Here is a 26,092-nt window from a genome sequence, read left to right on the forward strand (position 1 = left end):
TCTGACACAGCTCTGCAGGTAAATCCCAATGGGCCCAGCTGTGCAACACGAGGCCGTTTCACCAGGTTTCACCAGGGCTGGGCCGAGGACCTCACTGGAGGCTGGAGCTCTCCACAGGCTCTCGCTCCGGCTGGCAGCTGGTGCGGGCACACAGTCACTGCCTGTCTTTTGTTTTTCAGAACAAGGAGAAAACACATTTTTCCCCTCCCTTGTCTGGGAAACAGGAAACAGATTCTTATAAAGACTCTCCCACATACAGACTGGGCAGGAAAAAGGTGGAGTTTGGCAACATTAAGATTTGTTCTTCAAATGCAGACCAGTAATTATTCTAAGGTAAGCGACAGGATGGCTGGGCTTACTAATGTTTACTCACCCTGATGCTGCTGTTTTCAAACGTATTTATATTTCATGCAGACTTACTCATAAATGTAAAAATCAGTTATTTTTACCTGAGTTTTCAGGTGGCTAGACCCTTGCACAGACTTTATTTACCTTTACATAAATGTAACTAGTGCAAATAAATAGGTCTTTTTCAATATCTGTACAAGTCAATCCATTCTTAAGCGCCTTATAAAGTGGCTAGACATTTTTATCCATGTTTTATAAATGAGACTATACTGTTTCAAGTGCAGAATATAGCTCCCCAGAGCACAGGAAAAGTTCTACACCTCCACTTCAGAAACCAAAAGCTAGTACCATTATTGTCTTTACCTCAGGGGGAAAAAAAAATTCATTAGGAGAGAAACGTATGTGGGCTTTCTAGGAAGGTCAGCCACTTGATAACTAACTTGTATGTGTGAAAGGACAGATACTGTTGATCGTACATATTCCAGGAGCACGTACTAAAAACTAGTAACACGAAGAGAATTAGCATGAACAGCAGGAAGGTTCTTCACTGAAAAGAATCCTGAGATGCTGTTTTGACACTACTTGTTATGAGCTACCCCAAAAAAAAATAAATCCTAAAATAGCTTGATTGCATCACACATGAAGTTTGATATGTTATCCACCTTCACAGAAAGCACCTAACATCCAGACTGCTTTGTATTAGAGCGCTAATCTGGATGGGGAGCAATCTCTCTTCAAAAGTCATATTCCAAACACTGTGAAATGAATTTTTTTAGTGAAAAAATGAAATGAACCTGCAAAAAATCTGATTGCTTTCAGTTCCTGCATAGCAACCTTAGCTTGTGCTTGTCAAGGTCATACTGAACAGTCTTTTAGAGTTTGGGAAAAAAAAGATTTTTTAATAATCTTAAGTGCAGTGTCTTAAGCATATTTAAAAAAAGGCATTTAACGCCATAAAAATATTTAAATATGTAGTCAATGTAATTGCTCTTCAGAGTGTTCTGTGAGCAATCACTCATTACAAAAATGCTCTAAACAAGCACCATGAAATCAAATTATAATGAAAAAATGATTAAATTCCCCTCAGAAAACTGCCTTGTTACCGTACCTAGAATACACCCATAATTAAAACTGACTGGGAAAGCAAAGACTTGTCTTCAAAAGTAGTACGTTGAACACCTTTGAGTAATGTAGCTGCATGACTGCCATGGAATAAAGCTCCCAAGCCAATAAACCAGGCACGCAGAGTCAGCGTGGTGCCACCAGCTACCTCACGTTCAGCATGAGCATCTTCCCTGCCAACACATGATGCTTCCTCATCTTTAACATCCATGGGCATCAGTGCTGTTCTCTCCCACACAGAGTAAATTGAAGAACTCACATTTTCTTCTAGCTAAGCCAGTAGCACTAAATAAAGTGACAGTTTATGCTGCATTGTTGGCAGGACAGAGATTTGGGAATTAGAGATTTTTCAAAATCGTTAACAGGTCTTGCTTTTTCCTTTCTTAGCTTTAGAGTGGACCATAGAGTTCTCTCAAGACAGCTGTGAGGAAGGAAACTTCAATTTACATCATTATTGTAGGTATAGTTTGACAGTGGGCACGGGAAAAAAACATGCTCCCATTTTATTTCAGTGGAAAGCCTACTTTCACTGAAAAAATGCTATTTAAATGGCTATGTTTAATGCATTTATTCAGTATGCTTTCACAGTAAGAACCCATTAAAAAGCTCTAGTCCTCAGAACATCTTAGGGGGAAGAAGCAGAAATAAACTGTCCATTGCATATCAAGCTACTGAGTAACTAGTGTAAAAGTTGACAGTTAATTTACTGCCCCCTAGTTATGATTAATGAGCTATAAATTGGCCTGTTAATAGTTCAGTTGTAAAACAAATAAATTATATGGCTACTTTGAGTGGGCACGTCTCACCCTGTGTGCATATACAACCTTCATTATAAGCTCTGACCACACTACCCACTCCACAAAGCAATCTACTAGGAGGGAGGGAGGGAGAGAGAGGGAAGGAGGGAGTTGGCAGAAAAGGTGCCAAAAAACCCCTCCAAAACAGTTAAACCTCTGAAATGTTTTGTTGTTCCCTTTTCTGGCCCCAGATCGTTCATGAAACAACATCTTTGTAATAGTCAAATCTTAATATGAGCACTTATCACCACCCAAGGTTCTGTGTAAGAGCAAGGATGACAGTTTTCTCGAATTTGTGTCACAACATTGTTTTATATCAAGAGGTGAGACATTTCCAGTAAGTAAGGATATAGGCTATGGTGGGAAGAAAAAAAGATTAGAAAAAAAAAAAAAGAGGGAGAGAAGAATACGCACACACAAGACCTGCAACAGCACAGCCTGGAGTTCTGAATTAAATCTCTGCTTCTGGTAGAGACTAATAAAATATCTGTGAAGATATAGTCTTATAGGTTGTTCTTTGATTTAAGTATTTCCAAAGGGTGGGAGACTAACTGATCAGGCCAGTTTTAAGAGTATGTATTAAAATGCGCATAATTCTGTGTCACAGCCTGAGTCTTACTTCTTAATTACTTTTTCACATTAAAAAAAAAGAAAAAAAAGACTTTTCTGACTAAAATATCATCTGACATAAACTACTGCAGTTTCAGAATTACATTACAAAATTATTCTATACTATGTGCTCCACTGATATGTGTAACTGGTTGACCAAGACGTTACCCCCCCAAAAAATTTGATATTTAATGTGAATACTTATTTTCTGTAAGTCATCTGCAGCATTCACCATGAAGAAGGTCCAGTTCCAAATCCATATTTGGGAATAGCTCTATTAATATAACAACGATGACTCACAGTGCAAGTTCTAATGAAATCTTCTATTTAGAAGCATTACATTTATAATACTTTCCCCATATAAGGTTTACAGTTTAAGCCTTTACACATACATTGTTAATGAATATAAAAATGTCTAAAGTACTTTTGAATGCTCACACATGCAAAAAAAGTTTCAAAGAAAACACATGTGAGATCATAAATCTTGTGTTGTAGGAAAAATGCTATGTGAACAGCTACGCTGAATATAAAGGGCAAGAGAATCATAGAATGGTTTGGCTTGGAAGGGGCCTTAAAGATCACCTAGTTCCACCCCCCTGCCATGGGCTGGGACACCTTTCACTAGACCAGGTTACTCAGAGCTCCATCCAACCTGACCGTGAACACTTCCAGGGATGGGTCATCCACAACTTCTCTGTGCAACCTGTTCCAGTGCCTTACAGTACAGAATTTCTTCCTAATATCTAACTTAAATTTCTTCCTAATATCTAACCTAAATTTCCCTCTTTCAGTTTGAACCTATTACTCCTTTTCCTATCACTACAGTTCCTGATGAAGAGTCCCTTTCCAGTTTCCCTGTAGGCTCCCTTCAGATACTGGAAGTTTGCTATGAAGTCTCCACACAACCTTTTCTTCTCCAGGCTAAACAGACCCAACTTCCTCAGCCTGAATACTTTAAACAGTTTAAAAAGAACCAATACCCGCAACTCACTATAAAAGAAACAACATTCCTGAAGGTGGAGATAGAGCCTTGTGTTCATTGTCACTCTCCTCCAACTTCTGATGGGTCCATACATCTCTCCATAGTTCCTACAGGAGAGCCGACAGTAAAGTAAGTGGAGTCTTTTCAGGCAGAGCACAGGGAAGAGTACAGCAGCCAGAACCTGCAGTAAAGAACATCCACAGCAGAGAGGAGCAGCAGTGGTCAGAAACAGCCAGTAGCCCTTTCTGCGTGTGGGAAATGGTGCTGGACTGAAATCCTGTCCCAACCATTTGGCCATGTCACTGTGCAGTAATTGGATGGTAAATACGGGATGCAGGGGAGTGGAGTGAGAGACCTGGAGAAAGTAGCTTATAAAGGAAATTTCTGCTGTGTATAGAATGAGAGCATTTGCCACATTTTGCTTGTCCTTGGGCACTGTTCTCCCTCTGTACACATCCAGCAGTTAGAGCAGCTTCAGATCTCAGTCTTCATCCAAACACTACTGAAACATCATCCCTGCATACACTGCAGTAACCCTCCTCCTCCAAAAAAGAACAAAATAAGGCCATTTTAATGACATGTGAGAAGCCACCTCACTTTGTAACTGAAGTACATGAATGAAAATCACTGTCAGCTTCAGGAAGTGGAAGAGTGAACCTGTAACTAAGTTACAAATGAGCAAAGGACTGGCTACAGCTGACAAGAAAGTACTAAGATACCTCCAGTGAGGCAGAGGTCAGCCAGCAGTGCTGGTATTTTGCATCTTAGCTTACATTTTCTGATACCATAAAGCATCTAAAGATGACTCTCCAAAACTGGATCCCCAGTCCAACAAAAACTGAAGTGGATAATCTACATTTTTGGCCCTAATCTGATAAATCTGCGCTGTGCTTTCCAAGGATAACTGTCTGTATTGCTACCCTTAGATTTCCCCTTTTTTCATGACAGAAAGTATGGTAATTTGGGAGGACTGTAAAGCAGTTCAAACAGCTGCTTCTCCTCAGATAAGATATTTGGGTGCTCATACTACCTCTGTCTGCCAGATGAGCTGTTTCAACAGGCTTTCATGAACCGTTTGTCACATCCTTCAAAGCTATTTTTCCTGCAGTTGCAATGAGACTTAATAAAAAAGCCTTCTGAAGCAGACTTACTATGCTCTTTCCTATTTCTACTTTTTTGGGCAAAACAAACATAAGATACTACTTTTTCTCCTCGGCTTGCTTTGCGTCAGCACAAGACGGAAGCACACAAGAAAAATAAATTCTTTTTCAATTTCAGTGCTTGGCTCAAAATCAAAAGTCATTAGTTTAAAGCAGTGGCTTGGAGAAGAGGAAACATCTTGGGGCCAACAATATTTTGTCAGTCAGTTGAGCATCCATTAATCATTAAGATATTCCTAAGTATTTTGTCCCTGTCCAACTTGAATTTGTTTCAAGGCGTGAGTTAGTTCTGACTGTGATTATATATAATCACCTTCATGTACACACAGAACCAAGATTAATGCAGCAGAACTCAAAGAGCATTTGCAGAAGGGCCCAGGGCTCCACTGAGCAGAAGGGAAATGTCAAACTATTCCAACTCTAAGGTGAAACACCAATGTCACAAGTTAAACACAAACTTTTCAAGAAAATTGAGCAAGTGCTCCTCAGCAGCACAGGCACTGAGATGCTGAGCTGCAAACACTGCATTTTGAAAGCTTTCACCCCTGCCAGATTTCTGAATGCACAATCTAGCTACATTCCTCTGGCACTTACAAATGTCCCAGGAAAACATGCCACACAGCAATTGTTCAGCAGTGCAGTCAAGTAGGGCCATGATGAGAAGATAAAAATTCTTTAATTAACACTTAAACATTGTAGTTTGTGTTACATATTTGTTCCATCACCATGGGGGTTTGGGATAGCCACTATGCAGGAGTTGCAGAGATTATTGCTTAAACAGCTGTCTTCAGACAGCTGTCAAGTTTTTAACCTGCACTGGTTTGGAAAACATTGCAGATCAAGTGTAGGTTGCATGGCCTTGTCAAAATTGCCATGACAAGCAGAAGAGAATCACGTGTTTCTCTGACTAGGGCCTTTGGAAAGCCCAATTTAGGTGCAATTTTACCTAGTACACTGTCAGTATATTCTACGATATTTGAAGGAAGGTCAGCAAGTTCCCAGCTGTCCAGTGGAGGTCTTCACTTCTACAATTCATAACCTACTTACCACTGCAGCAAAGCTTTCCTGCAGAGGGCATGGCCATTGTGAAGGTACACCAGAAGGGCATGGTTCTGTCTGCATCACTACAAAGGTTTTAGGAATGCATAGGCCCATACATTATGATTCCGAAAGGCACAGGAAGCTTAGATCACATCACCGAAGCTCAAGCTGCATATTTGTTTCGGGTGCATTGAGGTCATATCTTGTGAAATGCATGCTTGGATTTACACCCTTCCTTAAACTTAAGTCATTAGGAGAAAAAGAGGAAATAGATGTGTAATAAACAATATTTGTTATTTGGCACCCTACCAGCATGCAAAGACTTCTACTATCACTAATTCCAAATGGTAAATGGACAAAAGGAAAGAAAAAACAGCAACTGCAAAGAGAAAAAAATTATGCTGAAATGATTACAGTGCCAGTCCATTTTTCACTGCCACTGTGTCACAACACAGCACCATGCAAATAAAGGAATATCTCCCAAGCTAGGATGATCTTCAAAAGAAATCGTTTATAAAAAGAAACTTTGCAATGCAAAGAAATATAATCAGCACACTGCAGGTTAGCACACAACAGCAAAGCTGACTTAACGACACCGTCAAAGAGATGCTGGCAGGTAAGATTTCTGCTCCTTGTCTCAGGAAGATAAGGTGCTTCTTCTAACTCAGTGTCCTCTGACGAATCTCAGCACCATATCCCTCTGTCTCCACAGACATGTGTAACCAATACCCACTTCAAAAAGCAAGAGTGAACATGCCCATGTCCAGTGTGACCTGCTCAAAGAATAGCCATAAATCACTGTTTCTAAGTGAAACTCTGGATTTTAGTTGTGTTTCCAGTTTATGTTTGTTCAGTTCTTATGTGAGTGTCAACTGAGGTGCGATGGAACAGCAGAAAGGCAAGGCGGGGGGAGCTTTTTGCTGGTATTAGTTTTGAAACTACTTTCAAGCATCTTAGCTCCCTTTGTAGTCTTCCTCCTCCTTCATGAGTTTAAAAGTGCAATTAGGGCCTGACCAAAACATACACAGAGAAAAAACTAATTATTGTGATGACTTTTGCTACAGTGCTGTCTTTACAAGCAAAACCAAAAGGAAGAATCAAGATTTTCCTGAAAATTGGATCTGAAGTTTTGGGGAGTACTGCAAGGTGTCAAAGACAGAACTATTGAAAAGTGAGCATCTTTTGTATAAAGATGTAAGGGGCTTCACATAAAGCCTGCACCCTAGAGTTCTGCTGTTTTTCTTCATTGTTTTTGTGTGGGTTTGTTTGGGGTTTTTTTTGTTATTTTACATCAGAGAAGCTCAAAGCTTTCATGCACTACACTGTAAGGAGGAATCCCATGCTATGTCCCCTCCATATGCAAGTACCTGATGCAGTATTTGCCCTACAACATTCCACCCCAATGAGCTCCCCTCTCCTCAAGTGACCTACACAACAGGCTGCTGCTCCACCTGGCAAGTGGAACACTATGTCCCAAACAAAAACCCCTAAAGATCAAAACAAGCCTTTCTGCTGACATGGCAGAAGTTTAGGCTAAACAGGAAAACATACTTGAAGCTCTTTTTCCATTACCTTGCATTATTAAACCATCTAGGCAAGAGATAAACATAAAAGGAATTTCTTTAATTAGATAAATTCACTCCTCAGCATCTGTTGTTTAATAAAGCAAAGCACATCAGCATGTTAGAATCAGATAATATTTGAGTCTCCCACAAACTCACAGCTGAAGCTCCTTTTTCATGCAAGCATTTGGGTGCCACTGGTTTTACTCACTGTAATACAACACTTCCAGTTAAATGCTTGCTGTAAAATGTAATGCCAGGTATGCACAGGGCCACAACAAGTGAAATTCTTTAAAATGATTATGCAGCATCTTGCAAGTTAGAACAAGGCAGAACAGATGTACAGGGTGATCTTGTACAATGTATTTCCCTGAAGTTCTATACCATCCGTTCATTTTTAATAAACCTCAAATCAATTAAAGATTGTGCTTCTTGTAACTAAAATCTAAATTCCTTTAACACAAGCAATATCCATTACCTTTTGCTTTTCAGCACCATTTCTTAATTAACTCTCTAATATAATCTCTCAAAGGGTCAAAAACCTCTGCAAAAAAAGCCAAGTTAATGATAATATATTCTTAGCCTCTATCTACTACAAACTCAATCCCATTGAGGGACAAATTCATATCAAAGCTTAAAATCAGATACTCTAAGATAGTAACTTCCCATTATGTTTGATCTTGTATCCAGTCAGCTAGTGGAATTTTCATTGCAGTTATTAAAAAAAAAGCAGGAAGATGTTAGCACCTGTCTACTCTGACATTAAGAAAACCTAATCCAAATAAAATTTTAGATTTTAAAAAAAAAATCATTTTTAAACATGTGTTGGCAAAGCAAAGGACCCTTCTAAGCAGCATTGTGCAGACCAGCACAGTCCAGCCGAACAACACTGCCAAAGTATTCCCAACCTGATCCCCTTGCACTGCTCTCTGCCTCTCCTGTGCAGAGATTGCCAGTCAAACCCATGGTCCATGGCACAGTTAAAGCACCTAGGCACTGGGGGGTGAGTCTGCAGCTATAATCTGAAATACACCCGGGCTTTTCAGGAACAGAGCACTAAAGGCAACTGCCCCATGAGGCACTTAGCACAGTCCTTACTCATTACAGAAGGTTAAAAGCAGCACCAAAGTAAAGGGACACTCCAAGACTAACAACTGTCTTCAGTTGTCAAGTTACCAGCCAAGCTCAAATAAACAGTTAGCACTGAGCTGTGAAAGCACAAATCCTCTTCAGATCAGGTATGCTGTGCTAAGAAATAAAACTTACATCGTATGAAAACACACAAGAATCTGCTTTAGTAAAAATCAAATACAATTATTAAAAAAAAAAACTTCACCTGAAAATTTTCTATTTTCAATTATTACAACAAGATTCCTTAAACAAGGAATATCTAGGTAGTTATCTTCTTTCCACTAATATATATATTCTCTGTTGCAGAGAAGATTCAACAGCAGAGAGAAAGAAAATCAATATTTTTAAAACCACAAAGCTAGTAAAGTAACTTGGACTAGTTTTTACTACCTGAAACTACTTAAGCTGATTTTTCATACTGACTAAATTTACAGTAAATTGTATTCCATGTCGGGGAGCATCACATTAAATGAGTTTAGCTCTTGTTTGTACCAAAAGCTGGCAAATGTTTAAAATCATTACCACAGGCACCTCTTTGGGAATTACACAGTTCCTAATGTTTCAAGATTTTACTGAGTAGATTCACCTCATTTTAACATACAGACAACTCTAACCGGCCCCCACCAAACGCACATACTATAAAAGCAAATCCAGCAAAATGCAGAAGAAAACAAGCTAAATAAGCTGCGTATTTCATACACTGTGATCCTCTGTTGTTTTTGAGACAAAAGACATGGCCATTATTTCATGTACCCCGTTACTAGAAAGGAAAAATAAAGGCTTCCGTTTTCACGTGGTTTTAATGATGAAGATTCAAAAGAGGATGCAGGCTCTTTCTTACCCATTCAGCGTGTATGAACCATTCCTCTTGAGTCTCATACTTGCTGATAAGAATCTTAGGAAAAAGTCCAGAATGAGGTGGTTTGTCCTCTGCCACCCCAGAATACAGGCACCTGTTTGGTGGTTGCGCTTTTTGTTCACCAGGGGATCTCTTTCCTGTTTCCCTGAGTCATCAGTGAGGAACAATGTGAAACCGCCACCAAAGTCACTTAGCAGGAAGCCCAGAGGAAACTGCCTGCAGCCAAACAAGAGTCTGGAGGTGTAATATCTCCCCAACGAACCTTTGACAAAATCTTGGAGCCCACTAAGGGAAAGCAGCAAAAACTCACAGAGGAGGTTTTATAAAATACCTGAACTTCTCCCTGCACGTGCAAGAATAAATCTTGTAGAAAGCTGTACTTTATCGGTGAGCTGCTCTTCTAAATAGCCTGAAAGCAGCTTCAGATCTATTCCCTCCTTCTCACCAGCCCTGCTGCGACTATCACTTAAGTATTTAGCACTACCCTCAGCACAAGGCAACTAAACAAGAAGCCCTAAATAACAAATACTTAGACTGTTTTGGGGTTTTTTTTCCTCCCCCCAATATCAAGTTAAAAATTACACATGTGGAAAGGGACACACAATTAGTGGTTAAAAGGTTTATTTTCCTTGTAGTAGGTTAAAAACAGGCAAACAAGTCACGCTTGAATGCTGCAGAGAAAAATATCCTCTAGCAGTCCAGTCCTGGGCAGGCTGCCCTGCATAAATCACAGGATTGGACTGCCTCCGAGAAGACTGTTTTCCTCCCTTTTCTGTTCACCCTCCCGTTCCCTGATAGCTGTGAACCAAACAGCTGCACAGCTTAATGTCTGGACTAGAGGGGTGAATCTACCACACAAAGCAAAAATTACTCCAGATAACTGTTGATCATTTACTGTCTGTGAGCAAATCGACACTGACTTGAGTAATAAATCACATGAAAAGCGTTTTTATCAATGGATGTTGAAATGACTGTCACTTGTGGCCTAGGTGAAACTACTTTAGGATAATGGGAAAACTGCACACTAGACAAATATAAAGATTAAATATTCACTACCTAAAAAGACAGAAGCAATTGGTAGGGTCCCACAGAACTCTGGTCTGAGTACATTATTCTCATTTGAATGGCTAAAATGTCTAAAGACTATATGTTTGTCAAGCTGAATTTTCATTTTAACAGTTATGGAAATAATTTAACAGTTATAGAAAAACAGCCTAAAAAATGGGAGAATTGTTTAATTTCTTTCCAGGTGCCCCAGATTATACATTTAGGTGTAATCAAGCATACCTATATAGGGACTGAATAGATCATAAATGTTGAAAGGAAAAAGTTACAATGAATTACAGGCTGAAGAAATCAACATCATACTGTTGATAAAAGGCAGTGAGACTGAGCTGTAGAAATATGCTGCATCTACAAGACAGAGCAATTCTCAGCATCTATCAGGCCTCATCTGAAGCACCATGCCCAATCCGTGGCACCCTAGTTGAAGACAGATGTAGAATTAGCTGGAGCCCAGAGAGCACCAAGAATATTTTTCATCTCACAGATGCAAAAACTGAGGGAAGAAAACAAGATAACACCTCCAAGAATTTAGAGCACTGCTGTAAAGAGAAAGGAAACAAAATATTCTTCCTGCTTTGTCCATCACAAAGGGACTTAAATTAAACAAGAATCAAACCAGGTTAGTATTATTTTGTTTGCGGAGGGGCGCGTGTTTGGTTCTTAAGTACAGGAAGAGACTCCAGAGTCCCTATTACTGTAGGCCCTTGAGATGATCTTGCTCCAGGATCTGGAGACCAACTAGGTGTCTCTCACCCCTACCTTTCTATGATTTGCTCCCAGTACTAGCTGGCAGAAAAAAATGAAAATTGCACCATACAACCACATGAGACAAACTAGCTCAAGTCACCAGGCTACAGCACGCTTTAGAATTTCCTCCTCAGGATAAGTTATACTGGCCAAGACTCCACATAGCTTCAATCCATTACAAGGACAGTGGTAGCATCGCTCTGGTTTTATCATATACATCATGGGAAAGAATCATACCTCGTGTTCTTCTCAACCATCAACTTTACAAAGATCTACCTATGTACTGGCTGGCACCAGGGCCTAATTCTTCCAGGTGCTATGGTCAGGCCCTGCTGTCCCTCAGGAGCTGGTAAAGATTCATTATGGCCATAGAAGAGCTAGAAGTTAGGTCCCTGCAGGCAGCTACCTACAAGCACTGGATAAAGAGGAGACACATTCCTGGAAGCTCATCAAAGAAAACTAGGATGATTTATTTGGTTAGTAATTTAGGGAATAAAAAATAAGCTAATAAATAAAAAATGTTAGGTAAAGATAATTTCTAAATGCTCTGCAAACCCATCTCAAATGAAAACTTGAACTCAGTTTTCTTCTCAGAGGCCAAGATTTCTGGAGAGGTCATCTTAAACCCAGGCTCAGAGTAAATCTGGTATGTTTTTAGTTTTACTTGAAATAAAAGATGCCTCTGAGAGTATAATTGAATCATATGTGACATGGCTTTTTTTGAGCATCTACTAATTTGCATTGGAAACACACCAGCAATATGGGACACAGGAGCTGTCATGAGGTGCTGTTTGATGGCTGTTAGTAAATATCAATTGACTACTATTCTAAACTAGAGAATCACAATTTTTGTAATTTTTAAAAAAGAAGCCCTTCCCACAGCTTTTTAAAGCTCCTTTCTGGCTACGAAATTTAAGTGATGTTCCCATGGATTTTCTGAGCTCTTTGGCTTTGATGGCTACCTAATTTTTTAAAAATTAATTTCAGCATTCTGCAGCTGTAAGCAGCTACTGGTTTTTTCCAAACACTACTTCTGTAGAAAGACATCGATGCTTTTTTTTCTTTTTCACTCCCCCATGCTCTTTTAGGATTACAGCAGCACAAGGGTATGTGTTCTTTAACATCTCCATCTGAAAACTATTATAGGAAACCAGCAACTAAATATAAACTGTCCAATCAGAGCCAGAGTCAGCCACATTGATGCTGGGATCCCAAAATGCTATCATGGACAAAAGAACTTACCACAGAAACACAGCTAAAGCCTACTTGCCAACACAACTGCTTCAGAAACAATGAATTCCTGCTTCAGAGAGATCTTCTGGAGAAACGTGTTTTGTTAACAAAGATAAAAAGCCCCTTACTTTTAGTCAACATGAAAATAAAGATGATAAACTCGCTGAAGCAGGCAACTCTACAGTGAGGCAATGTGCTATACACATTATCTCCTACAGTATTTTCAGTCAGCTGCACCTAAAGAAATTCTTTTCTCCCCTCTCTCCCTACACGTAGGCATTCCAGAGAGCACACACAAGCTGAATCATCCTCACTGTGGTAAAGACACATGGGAGGAGGAAAAACATCTTTATGTCTCCTTAAGATCCCTTCTGACAAATAAAGCATTCTTACAGTCCACTTCTCTTTTATTCCCTTTCCCAAGCAGAATCCATAAACTTCAGCATGGATTATTTGTTCCCAGGCTAAACATTCATCCAATTACTGCTCTGCTTCCAAAGGAAATTTCAACAGGACCATTTGGCCCAGTTATTCTGGACGTTAGCTCAAAGAGCAGTTCTTTAGATAACAGAAATTAGTATGGATGATTTACCATTTTCAACCATCTCTCAGATACTCTATGCTTTGAAAACAGCATTAAAAGATCTATTTCAATTACTATTTAAAAAATCCCTTTTAATAAGGAAACTTACATTTTAAGTAAAAAGCTGGGTACAGAAGAGAATAGCCAGTCCTCTACTACTTGGAAAGACTTACAGTACACTCACAGCCTAATTATTCATCCAGGAGGAGCTTTGCATATGAATGAAACATCTTTCTACATCTAAAAAGAAACACTCACTAGCAACTTCAGTTCTCCACATCTGGCCAGGAAAGAGAGGAGACAGAGTGCCCATATGTACCCTATTTTCCAGAGCCAGGGTTTTCACAAGTGTTAAAAAGTTACTTCTACAGCATTTAGTGTTATTTTATACATGTATCCTTGACCCATTCCCTCCAATGTTTTTGAAAAATCTACTTGAGTTTGTCTATTTGACTACCGAAGAGAACAATTCACTCTTTCTTTTGGAAAATACCCACTAACCTAAGGCTTAACCTTGTTTTCTACTGTCTTGCATCATAACTTGTCCTTATGGGCTGGCCAAGTTAATCCCCAAGATAATCAATGAAAGACTGAGTTGTTACAAGAAACAAATTTGAGGCTACTTTCCTGGTCTGCCCCAAACAGTGGGTCAGTCAGGTTCACTTCTACCTAACTACTTAGCTACTCCAGGCTTAAACACTGATAATTAGAGGAACAAAGACCTTACAGGTCAATATCAATTGTTGCTCTATAAGGAATGAAGAAGCAAAAGAGGTGAAGGAGAACAGGAAAANTCTAAGACATAGCTGGATGTAAATGTTTTCCCCAAATTCTGCTAATTCATTTGGCACATGAAGACAGTGCTGCCTCAGCTCAGAGCTGAAGGGATTTCTCTGCCAGAGCTGTAAAGAAATCCCATTTCAGTGAGGCTTTTGGCTTAGTATCGAAAATAAAGAAAAAACCCTGTGTGGGGACACAATGGTCAATATACAAAAGAAAGCCATAACACATTTCCTACATTCAAACAGAAAGCCTTAACGGGGGAGAAGTCTTTAATTTGCTTTTTAGAAGATTGTTTTGCTTTTTTTTTTAAATAATGAATACATCAACCAGTCCTGATTTAAGGCAAAGATGACAGCGGCACTGAAAGGGTTATTGCAAGCACTTTATAATAAGCAAAACAGGACAGTGTTGGAGAAAGTTACAGAACTGAAATAACAGAACAGCAATCCGCCTGGAAACGGAAAAGGGTGGGTGAGCAGTTTCTACCGGACCAGGGCAAAAGCCAGGGTTTATAAATTTAGAAAAAATACACACCCACATAAAACTTCTCAAGTAAGAGGATAGGGGAGGAGGGAAAAAAAAAGAAAGGAAAAAAATACACACACTATTTTACAAGGCTTTTATATAAATTTTGCCTAATCATTCTGAATGGACATCTGCCCATGGCTCAATACAGGAAAGACCAAGCTTTCAGCATGTGCCAAACTGTCTGAGACCTCTGGCACTCTGCCTGCTGTGAACCCCTACTTGGGGCAGTTTCCTGGAGGTAGGCTTGGAGCAAATGAACAGATCCCTCTTTGGAAGGGCTGTCCAAAACACTTAATGTAATGTAGTTCAGTATTGGACCTCACAGTGCTCAAGTGCATTCTTTTCGACTTATTTTAAATGATTTTTAGGTTTTAGAAAGAGAAGCAGCTAGACAGAAATTAATAATTAATTTTGGTGTTAAAGAGAGGTCCTTACACAGGGTTAACAAAAGTACTGTGGCAAAATTAACGTTTCAGTGGGAAGTGAAAGCTGCCCTGCTTCCCACAGATGGGCACTAAGACCAGCTACGTGGACAGCAGGTATTTATGTAACTGTGGCAAACAGCTGTAGAGCTTGAAGATCCCTATTCAGATCAGGCCCCAAAACTCTCTCCATCTCAAAGGAAGGCTCATAAAGTAACATAAAAAAATAGTAAGAGAATATTGATGTTCTTGGCAAGAGTATCAAGCAGGTAATTTAGAGCAGGCACTGCCCCTTCAGCCCAAGAACAGGAAACAACTGTATGAATTACCAACATGCTCCACCCAACAAGTCCCAGCCGGTATAAAAGTCTCTGCTGCAAAATTTAGCTAATGATACAACCCAGGAGAACTCTGGAAGTACCACAGAGGGAGAACAGGAGAGAAATTTCTGAGAAAGACTTCAGCTAAAATTAAACACTATTGGGCACATACAAATCCCTGAAGCCTACAAAACGAAAAAGTAGTTAAGTTTTCTACTGCACAACTGGCTTCTTTTCTCTTTTCCTTTTTTTTTTTTTTTAATTTAGCCAAGTGGTCTCACCCTAAGGTGCTAAAAGCTACAAGCAATTTTTCAACTTACAAAAAAGTTTAAAACTACATTGATTTTGTTAATAATGAAACAGTACCCCGATTGCAATACAGAAACCTGGTATCCTACAAGTAAAACTTGTTATAAAGAACCCTTAACAAAGAAAAGGAAAATTCTTTAAATACTTTTAAAAGGCTCATACAAATTATCATCCTGCATTTGTAGTCACTTATCAGACATGCTTTTTGCCTTACCTTCAGAAAGAAGCAAATTCACTATCTTAAAACAAATAAATACAGTATTATTTTGGCAGATTATTCTCTTCTTCTAAATTAATGCACATAATGAAACAGCTTCTCTGAAATGAAGTGCAAAGTGAAAAATACTGTGCATGACAGTGGCAAAGGCAGCAACATAAATCATTTGAATACAGGATTTTTAAGGTGATCCTAGCAAAGCCCTTGCCAAATTTGACTTCAGTTGCTGTTATTCACATTTTTCCAAGATCCTAAATGTTCAACAAAAAGTCTTTGTAGACAAATCCCAGACATAAGCCTTGTCATCCATCCTTCAAAGAATGGCAAGAATACTTCACCCCAGTCAGAGTCTGGACCTAACATTTGAGAATATCAGAACATTAACTAGCATTTACATAGCACTTTCGGAAATTTTAATAGCGCTTTGGAAAAAAAACCTCAATCCCTGCAACCTGTGTCGGTGATTGTTACAGTCATTACAGTGGAAAAACCCAGGAGGAAATGGCTATAAAGTGGAGCAGATAAAAGGAAACTACTTGGAAACAGAATCAAAAAGTCAGTGTGCTGTTTCTGTCTTTCCCCATTACTGAGGATAAGACACACAGGGCACCATCTGCACTGGTTGTTTTCACTTTCTAAGGCAGAGCAGCAAATGTGAATTAAAACTCTAACAATGCTAGAATACTGGACTTTCAATATCAGATCCCTAGTACTTATAAAATACTCCCTGATTCTTAAAGCAGTTTAAAGCCAGGAATGAAGGATCTGCTACATCTATCAGCTAGCTTATGTCTTCCACTTCGGCATCTCTTTTCCCAAAGTGTAAAATAGCAATAACACTTCAGGAAGCACTTGGACAGTCAGGATCTAAGATGATGCAAAGTCTAGGGTTTAATGGGATGAAGTGACTCATAAAAGGCCAAGAATCAAATGAAAGAATAACATAATTCAGAAATCCTCAGCTCTCAATTCAAACCTCACTGCTTAGGCCTCCTGCCTTTCCAAACACTTACATGAGAGAAGCTGCATTTCACTCCTGAATAACTGGCCTTCATTCTCTCATCTGTGAGCACACACATACCTTCTCTAACGATTTTTGTTGAACACTGAGCTCAGCTCTCAAGGCAATATGGTAGACAAAGACTGGCTTCTTACTTTATATGCTACCATTCTCAAGTCAAAAAACTACAATAAAAAAATTGTATACCTGCCACTAAATTTCATCCAAGCTTTGTCCAGCTACTGCTTGGTCCCATTTCTGGTTTTACAGACTTCCACTGAGAAGTAGTCCCTCAAGTTTATGCAATGGGAAAACCTGCAATCCAAGGCAAATCCTAACTCCTTACTTATATATTGTATTGCATCCCTGTATGCAGTCTTATGCAATCGAAGTGTTTAGCCTAGAAAACTGATCCTAAATGCCTTCAGCGATATGAGAGTGTACTTCTTCTTCAGTAGCAACAGATGATCTGGGAGAACATAGCAAATAATCCTATTTTGAGAATAAAACATTAATTCAACCTTAAAAGCAGAATTTCCAAGCTGCCCCTGGAATTCTTATCCTTTTACTGTGCCATTATGTAGAAGAAGGACAATGTAAGGAGAACAAGTAAACTTGCTGTGAAGACCCAGGTTAGATGAGAAACAGTTTTTGATTGAAAACTGAATAATCAAGATGTGATTCAGTTTCAATTTTAAAAACTTAAGATAATATTTATTCCCAACAGACAGGCAAAAGAAAGCCCGTATAGCAAATTAAGAAGGGCAATTCTCCTTACATGTTGTTCTGGAATATCTACTATTTATCTAATGTTTTGTTATTGTTGCTGTTGTTATTTACTTTTTTATTGTGCTTGGATTTTTAGTGCAAGTTCATGTAATTTTGCTTAAAGTCACAAAGCTACAGTAATCAAAGCAGTCTTGTCTGCAATGCTGTGAACAGGACTCAAGCAAAAACTACACTAATTAGAATGCAATTTTCAAAGGTCAATTACCACATCATTAGCCAAGCCATTTACATCTCAGCAATGTGGAATATTCTCCGGTTTTAGACAGTGGAATGGGACAAAAATGGATTAAATTGCTTAGGGTCAAATAGTACAGTGTGTTGATGAGTAAGAGTTTAAACTCCAGTAGCTTGAGTAGCTCATAATGGGCCATTTTCACACTATGCCCTTGTCCCTCGGACACCATCTTCTGTCAGATGCTTAAAGAGATGGGGTAAGCATATCTTCCAAGCAATGTTAACATCCACTTGCACTGTGAGTAAAACTAATTTCTTTACTTTAACAAAAAAGAAAGGACCAATTAGCAAAAAAATGCCTGGCTGGATGTTCACAGTCACGTAATTTAAAAGTAAAAGCATAAAGAATAATCAGCACCTGTAACCACCCTGTCTAGAAGCAAAATAAAACAAACAAATAAAACACAAGACACAGTACAGGTTGTCCTAAAACTGTTTCTAGTTCAATAACCAAAGCTTTAAAAAGTATATCGTCAGAGCAACTTCTAAGGGATATCACCGGGGTAATAAAATAAGCATGGGTTTTCCCCTCTGGATTTTAGATATGTACTGCGTGGTACACATTCAAAAATATGTCCATTAAAGTGATTTTGGGCGCGTAATGTCAAGCAAGTCAAGTTTCAAAGCACATCAGTCAGTTCCAGACTGCGGGCCTTGCTGCACACACGGACTGTAAACGTGCAGTTTCAGAAGGATACACGCAGGCACCTTTACAATGGCACTTGCCCAGCCTAGACAAGCAAGCTAGGCAAAGACACTGCTGGGTTCAGCTCCAGGGCAGGACAGAAGGAAAACCCTAGTAACTGGAAATCTTTCTGCCTCCAGCGGAGCTGGCAGTTCTTCCCCTACCCATCCAGCTTTCTCCTTATTGGTAATTTGCAGCCATACTCACTCCATGACTGTATTTAACCTTTATATCATACTCGCTTTCACATCAAGCTCCTGCACCAGCACAGCAACCTTCAGTTTTTCAGGTGCTCATCTGACAACTGGAAGGGCCTATGAAAAAGTAGTACAAAGCAAACTTAACCATGCATGGCTTCTCCAGCTTTGACCTGCCTTTCACTTCAACCTGCCACCCTCATATCTTTTTTCCAGATACTCCAAATCCCAACAAAAATCTTCATCATGCTTTAACTCCACACACCACTTACAAGTCAACTTGCACACTAACCCCATTTCTTATTTTAGAACCTGAGAAAGATCGTCATTCAGAAACTTGCTCCTATTATTTCCTTCTGACAACTAATTCAATTAATAATTATGGCCCATTGATATATATGATCAGACTCTCCATATCCTAGTATAATAATAGGTTATTTGCTTGTTTAGAAACAAAAAAACCCTCACTACACTGACAGAAAGTAAAACAAAGGTCAACTCAGAGCAGTGGAAGCTAGAAAGGGATGTTATAATCCTTCTGCTGTTAACCTTTAAAAACATATCTATTTGAAGTTTAAGTGACAAAAAGCTTCATTCTTCATAAGTGGTAAAAAACCCGAGGCTCTTCAGTTTTGTATGAAGCATTACCAGGGCACAAGTCAGTGTTGGTCCTATACCAGACATAACCGTTCTTATAAAGCTTTGTTGCAGGTTGTTTGTATTTTATTTCTCCTTTTTTTCCCCCCAACATTTTTTTACTCATACACCACACTTCCATAAAAATATACACATCAAATAATTAGGATCACCAAGTGAGATGCCTTATCTCTACCTCTGAAGACACAAATGCCAAATAAATGACTATGCAAGCCCCTGCAAAACACTATGTGCCAGTGATTTTGTCTCACCCCTTTACTGTCTCTGGCCCTTCCAGTTCCCCCATCCCCTAAAGAGCAGTTGATATTTTAGTCTCCTGACCCAGCCTAAGGAACATCATTGCAGCACTTGAACACTTGCTAATACAGGTCACCAATTTTTATTAACCAAAATAATTTCAAGTCCACACACACAGAATCAATCTTACTGCCAAGGCCATCTTTTCCTTCGCTTTCACTCCCACTGCACACATTTTGGTGCACTCACGCAAAACCCAGTTGGTTCCCTTCTGTGGGAGCAGTAACCTTGTTACTGCAGAGGTTCCATGACAACCAAAAGGTAGTTCATACTATGGGTCACCGTAAAGCAGTAATGTGCTATACTGAATATGTGTGTGTGTTTGCATGAATTTCTTTACATAAAATCCCACCTTTCACCTGCAGGAATTTTAACGAAATTCCATCATCGTGCTCTCCAAAAATTCTATGACAAATTTGACAAACCCCACCCAAGTGCAACAGCAAGTGCTTTAAGAGGAAAAATGACTGTAGTAAATTTTGACTAAGCATATTAGAAACAATTATTTGTCAATCTTTAAGCTATGTTTTGTCCTTCTCTATAGACAAAGAGTCAATTTAAATGGTCTTTTTTTTTTTTTTTGGTGACAGAAAGGTGTAAAAAAAACTGCCACAAACTCAACAAGCTTCTGAAGAAGACAGGTTTTTAAAATTTTTTTCTTTTGAGCCTGGCTCCAAAAAAATTACACTAAATCACTCGTCTGCTCTTTCCCCATACCTAAAGAAAGATCTGCCCTATCCATGTTGCTATACTGCACTATGTTACAATTACATATGCCAGAATCCAAGAAATACCTGAAGTTACTGCTGCAGAAGTGTCCCACAGAAACCTAAAATCATGGCATTTACAACACAAGATATGCACAACATAAAATACTTTCAGCAAAGAATCAGCAACAACTCATGCAAACACTGGCGAGCTACTGAAATTCCTTTTCTGGCAAGTTGCTGCTCTAAGGAAGGACTATGGACATAGGGGGGAAAGTTTGCAAATGCAAAGGACATGCCACATTCAAACTTAGCAAAGAATCCAGTTTACCAGTATTCAATCCTAAAACATATAAGGATTTTGGATTTATCTTTTTTTTTTAATTTTAAACAATTATATGAAAATTAATGAGCTGGCACACAGATCATATTATCCATTATTCATTTTTTTCCCCTCAAGAAAAAGATGCATTTAAACCTATAAATTGGTATTTCACTTTGCAACACTATGCAGCTGTACTCTGTGCTATGGACTTGGAAATACATACTGCAGCTGGAGAAACACATAACCTGAGCACAGATACCCTGCACCTCCCTAATTACAGATTCAAATGGTAACTGTGTGTGGAGCCTCCGGAATAATTACAGTTCTTACTGATACACTGTAAGTGATGATATACTGAGCAATTTAGAGAGAAACAAAAATAAGACAAGCCTTATAGCAGTAAGGATGTTGCTGCGGAAGGACCTACTTTTTCCATTACAAGAAGTTTATAATATTCATCTGGTTTTCAAATTTGGAGTTATTAATCAATATGTAAATTGGAATTTGTAGACTAAGATTTCTGTTGGTCTTTCAGCTACATAATCCTACCAGCAAAGTGTGTTAAAACATCAGGTTAACAGGCTTATTTGCTGAACAAGTACAGTGAGGAACTTGAAAACTTCTGTTAATTCACTGACATGATCTTCATTCCAAACTTGCATATTCTACTCTTAGGTCTCATGCTCTAATTGCCCCATTAATTTTCAATCAAATAATAAACTACCTGCAGTGATCTCACCAAGAAAGCTGCCAACACGCTTAGCTGATAAAATAACTGCTTTGGGAATCTCCTCTCTTACCCAGAAAAGACTTTTAGCTACAGCTCAGCTCTAGTAGACCAGGGAGTGCTGACACAATGCACATTCCACTGCCAAGGTCACTAATAAGAAACACACCACCACTTTCACATGGGATATACAATAAACATTTGAGGATATTTTCATTTTTTATTTTTCAGAAGTCTTAAGTGAAGGAAAATAGTTCAGTTATGCATAGCATCTAACTTTCCCCAGAAAGTCTGAGCCTTCTGAGAGCATCCTTTAGAGGATAATGGCCCTGAAATCTGTGAAGAGATGTTTATTGTGTGCATTGAAAAGCACAGTAATAGGAAGGAGCTGCTTCACGACCACATTCTTTGAAACATCTTGAGAAATGAAAACTTACCTCGTTTCAACTTAATACTCACAGGCCAGCACACAAAGCAAAACCATTTTCAGTTATCTGGCTGGTTACCATTAAAAATGTGCAATAGGTGATGCAAAGAATTCTCACTCTAAGGTTTCTCTGGAGGTTTAACAGGCTCTCATAGGAAGAAAAGATGGGTGATATGATTAGCTGACATTTCCATTCTGAGAAGAATAGAAAGACTGTGCCATCCTCATAACTCAGAAAGGCAGAATATTATTCTCTATTACAACACTTATTAAAGCACACTAAAGGAATAAAATATCTTAGCTCAGTGACTTTAGTACATGAGAAAAATAATTCAAGGGAACATAGCCCAGTCATATCATCATCTCACCTGACTGCAACAGACCCCACCAAACACCACACTGAAGTAACTCACAGCTTCATGACAACAATCTAGATAAAATTTAAGACTGGCTGGCACAATTTTATCTTTCTGCAAACCCTTCTGATTTCAAAATCTCTAATATGCCAAGAGCTACAAATTTAAGTGACCCTTTGTACAAGGGAAAAAGATCCAAATCACCCAGGTGAACTCCTGTAACAGACAACTAAGATGCCCTCACATATGCCAAGCAGTAAATGGAGGGGTGCTTAGGCTTCTAAGGAAAGGCTGTTCACCTTCCAAAACAGCACAGCAGCTCCCCTTATCTGCCCCTCACCCTTACCAGTACTGTGACCCACAGAGCAGCTCCCCTCCTCCAACCCTCCTAGTCTCAGACGCTTCCTGTCTCCAGTGGCATTTATTTTCAGCCCTCAAGATTCCTTTCTATACGTTCCAGGAACCCTCTAGCCATCCTCTGTCCAGATGGCAGACTACAGATGAAGGGAACAGGGTCTTGGAGAGTCTTTTCTTGGCCTGCTTCTCAGCAGCCTGCTGGAACTTAGAGGCAGGCTGAGTCCTGCACAGACAAGGCTCTGTTGCGCTGGGAAAGCCCTTCAATCCCTCTCCACAGTTTTCCTCAATGCCCTCTTTGTCTTCAAACAAATTTGTCTTAAACCTTTTAACGGCCTCTGCTTTCCAGGGGCATGCTTTATACAATCTACTCCCTACAGAAAGCCAATAAAAGGGCAAAGGAAAGGGATCTTAAGCAATGCTCTAACAGACAACCAGAGCCTCAGGTTTTACTACAAACAAAGCAGATGCTACTTTGACAAGCAGATGCAAAATAAAAAGGTAGGTGATAGGTTTGAGTCCTGTTGATCCCTGTCATCTTCAGGAGATGTTCTGAAATGTGACAAACACAAGTTTATGTACTTGATTTCACTAAGGACCATCACCCTACAATGAACTATTTTCAAACTATGACTCTCCCAGATCACTAGTCCTTATCTCTGAGACAACGGAACCAGATTATTCTGTAATCACAAAGACCAATACAGTTTCATCACCAACACTATACATTCATGTACAAGCTTGAGGGAATGACTGACATCTTTTATTTGAGAAAGTAAAAATTTCACCAAAATAAAAATAAAAATTTAAATTTTTCTCTTTGTTTCCAACTGAAGCTTCACTGAACAGTTTCATAAGTTTAGTAAGATCTGTTCAGGATTCCTTTAACTCTGTTAATATCAAAGGCAATGACATTACTTGATTTATTATATATATAATGAAATAATACTTCCAAGAGCCAAGAGGGTTTAAAACTGAAATAAAGCTGCATGCTTCAGAGTAGAATATATTTAGGCATAAATATTCTAAAATCAAATGCAGTAAGCAAAGCCAATTCCCCATTTAAAGACTGGAGCTATCAGGAAGACTGTAATGCAGCTCTTGGCTAGAACGATTACTTTAGGAAATGAACTGCAAGGGAAAGAACAAATTGCAGAACTTCAGTGAAACTCAACTAGAGTAGAAAGGGAGAAGTTACAGGGAAGCTACAGCAGCACAGAAAATTTCCCAATTTCAGAAAGGATCTTAAAAATTCAGCCCCTGAAAGGAAACGATCAGGAAAGTGGTGGGAAAAAATCAGGCAAAATGCATCTTTGTCTTTTTGAAGGTCAATAAAAAAAAAAAATGCATCTTCCTTGGTGGGTGTTGTGGTTTAACCCCAGCCAGCAACCAAGCATCACACAGCCATTCGCTCACTCCCCCGCCAGTGGGACTGGGGAGAGAACTGGAAGGGTAAAAGCTGGAAAACTCAGGGGTTGAGATAATAACAGTTTATTAGCGAAAGCAAAAGCTGCGCACACAGGCAAAGAAAAACAAGGAATTCCTTCACTGCTTCCCATGGGCAGACAGGTGTTCAGCCATCTCCAGGACAGCAGGGCCTCATCACGCCTAATGGTGACTTGGGAAGACAAACACCTTAACTCCAAACGTCTCCCCTTTTCTCCTTCTCCCCCCCCCAGCTTTACATCCTGAGCATGTCACAAGGTATGGGATATCCCTTTGGTCAGTTTGGGCCCCCTGGCTCAGCTGTGTCTCCTCCCAATGTCTTGTGTACCCCCAACTTCCTTGCCAGTGTGGCAATACGAAATGAAGAAGCAGCCTTGGCTCTGTGTAAGCCCTGCTCAGCAATAACAGAAACATCTCTATATTATCAGCCCAGTGTTCAGCACAAATCCAAAACCACAGCCCCATACCAGCCACTGTGAAGAAAGTTAACTCTCTCCCCAGCCAAAACCAGGACAGTGGGAAAAGCAACACAATCTAGAAGCACTGCAGTGCCATTATCACACTGGTGATGGCATTTTTTTTAGTCAAGTTCTTGTTTTTTAGGTTTACCACTCATTTTAGAAGGAAGTTGACCATGTCCTTCTGTTGCTTTCATCATTTACATGTCATAATACTGCCTGTGAGGTGATTTCTTTAGTTTCACTTTGACAAAAACAAAAAGAATCGTACAAGAACTATCTTGAAGAAAAAAAAAAAATCACCACTTCTTTCTCGGAAAGTTTGAAAACTAAATGCTATAAATAAGCCACATGATATAGCCTGACCAGATTTACATCACGTATGTTTTTATCTTCCTTAGCATTTGTACATTATTAGAAAACAACCCTTTTCAAAGACATGCATAAAAATTCCTAACTAACCTCAAAATTGTTCAAATCCTTTTCAGTAACTCCTTTCATTTAAGGGGTGTGATCTATTTGTTTGTTAGGATAATATACTAAGTACATGATGATATCCATAGCACCTCCCACAAACATTTAGGATTGTCTAATTGAGATTTATCTGCTCTTATGAAATATCCACTGTGTGATTTACAGTCATTTACTCTGTAATAGCTGTAGCTGATGAACTGGTTTTAAGTTCCTGTTTTCTCTCTTCCCTTCTTTAGTTTCTCAGCAGATGAAAAAAGGTGCAGCTTCATCAGAAATTATTTAAATTCAATATATACATCCATAATCATTGTTTGGCTACCACTAGGACATGACCTACATCAACTTAAAATCTGACCTAGAAATTATATTTAAAACTGAAATCAGTTATGGTCCTACAAACCTTACCTAATATGAGCTACATCAGACATAGCTGGATTGAACCAGTTACTAAAATCACAGAAAATTAAGTCCATCAGCTACAGAGTCAATGCAACATAAGAGGACACATAAAGGATCCCCATAATGATCCAAAACTCTCACCCCTTGCCTCTGGAAAGACAGTTTCTCTTAAGTCAATGGTTTATTAATCAGACACTGAGACAAAAGCCAGAGAATTGTGAGGATGGTTTACAGATAGTAGACCAAAATCCAGCAAGTGTGGTATGACACATCTGGCCTCTCATCTGAAGCCATGTCATCCGATGACACCCTTGGCCTGAGCTTTCATACCAACCTTTCCCTTGTTGACTCCCTGGCCAGCAGCTGTCTGAAAAACTTTACAGGAGTAAGAGTGTGAAATGAAAAAAAAAAAGTATAATCCTTTTAAAACTCATACAATTAGTCATGCTTTGAAGAAAACCTAGAAAAAAACCCCCAGAATTTAAATACCCAAAGAAGGCCCAGGTAGCTGAGGGAAAGTAGAGAAAACAGTGACTGCCCTGACACCTGGGAAGACAATCATCTACCAGGATACACCCACGGAGCAAAATAACAAATATGAATGAACACATATTATGATTAATGGAGATGATGACTGCTTTAGCTGTGAATTTCTAGATGTTGTTGCTTTTAAAGTAGGATGGGAAGTGCACATGCCTGGTCCAATAGTTACAGCTAAGCTGTAATAGCCTTAGGGGCAAGT

The 26,092-nt window shown here is 39.1% G+C and overlaps 1 protein-coding gene across 4 annotated transcripts in view; it reads right to left on the reverse strand.

Moving 5' to 3' along the window:
* MOB2 (MOB kinase activator 2) overlaps positions 1-26,092 on the reverse strand; it is a 113,907-nt gene that overhangs the window by 45,557 nt on the left and 42,258 nt on the right. The window contains exon 1 of one of the 4 annotated variants that reach the window (XM_017811935.1): positions 18,734-18,753. The exons of 2 other annotated variants lie outside the window; for them this stretch is intronic. In XM_017811935.1, the coding sequence (XP_017667424.1) occupies positions 18,734-18,738 (5 nt within the window). In that variant the 5' untranslated portion in view covers positions 18,739-18,753. Of the gene's footprint in view, positions 1-9,593; positions 9,886-18,733; positions 18,754-26,092 lie in introns of those variants that run through there. One more of the 4 variants, XM_017811918.1, reaches the window with a different exon arrangement.

The sequence above is a fragment of the Lepidothrix coronata genome, unplaced genomic scaffold (assembly GCF_001604755.1).
Source record: "Lepidothrix coronata isolate B3197 unplaced genomic scaffold, Lepidothrix_coronata-1.0 Scaffold1, whole genome shotgun sequence".
In the NCBI taxonomy this organism is placed as follows: domain Eukaryota; kingdom Metazoa; phylum Chordata; class Aves; order Passeriformes; family Pipridae; genus Lepidothrix; species Lepidothrix coronata.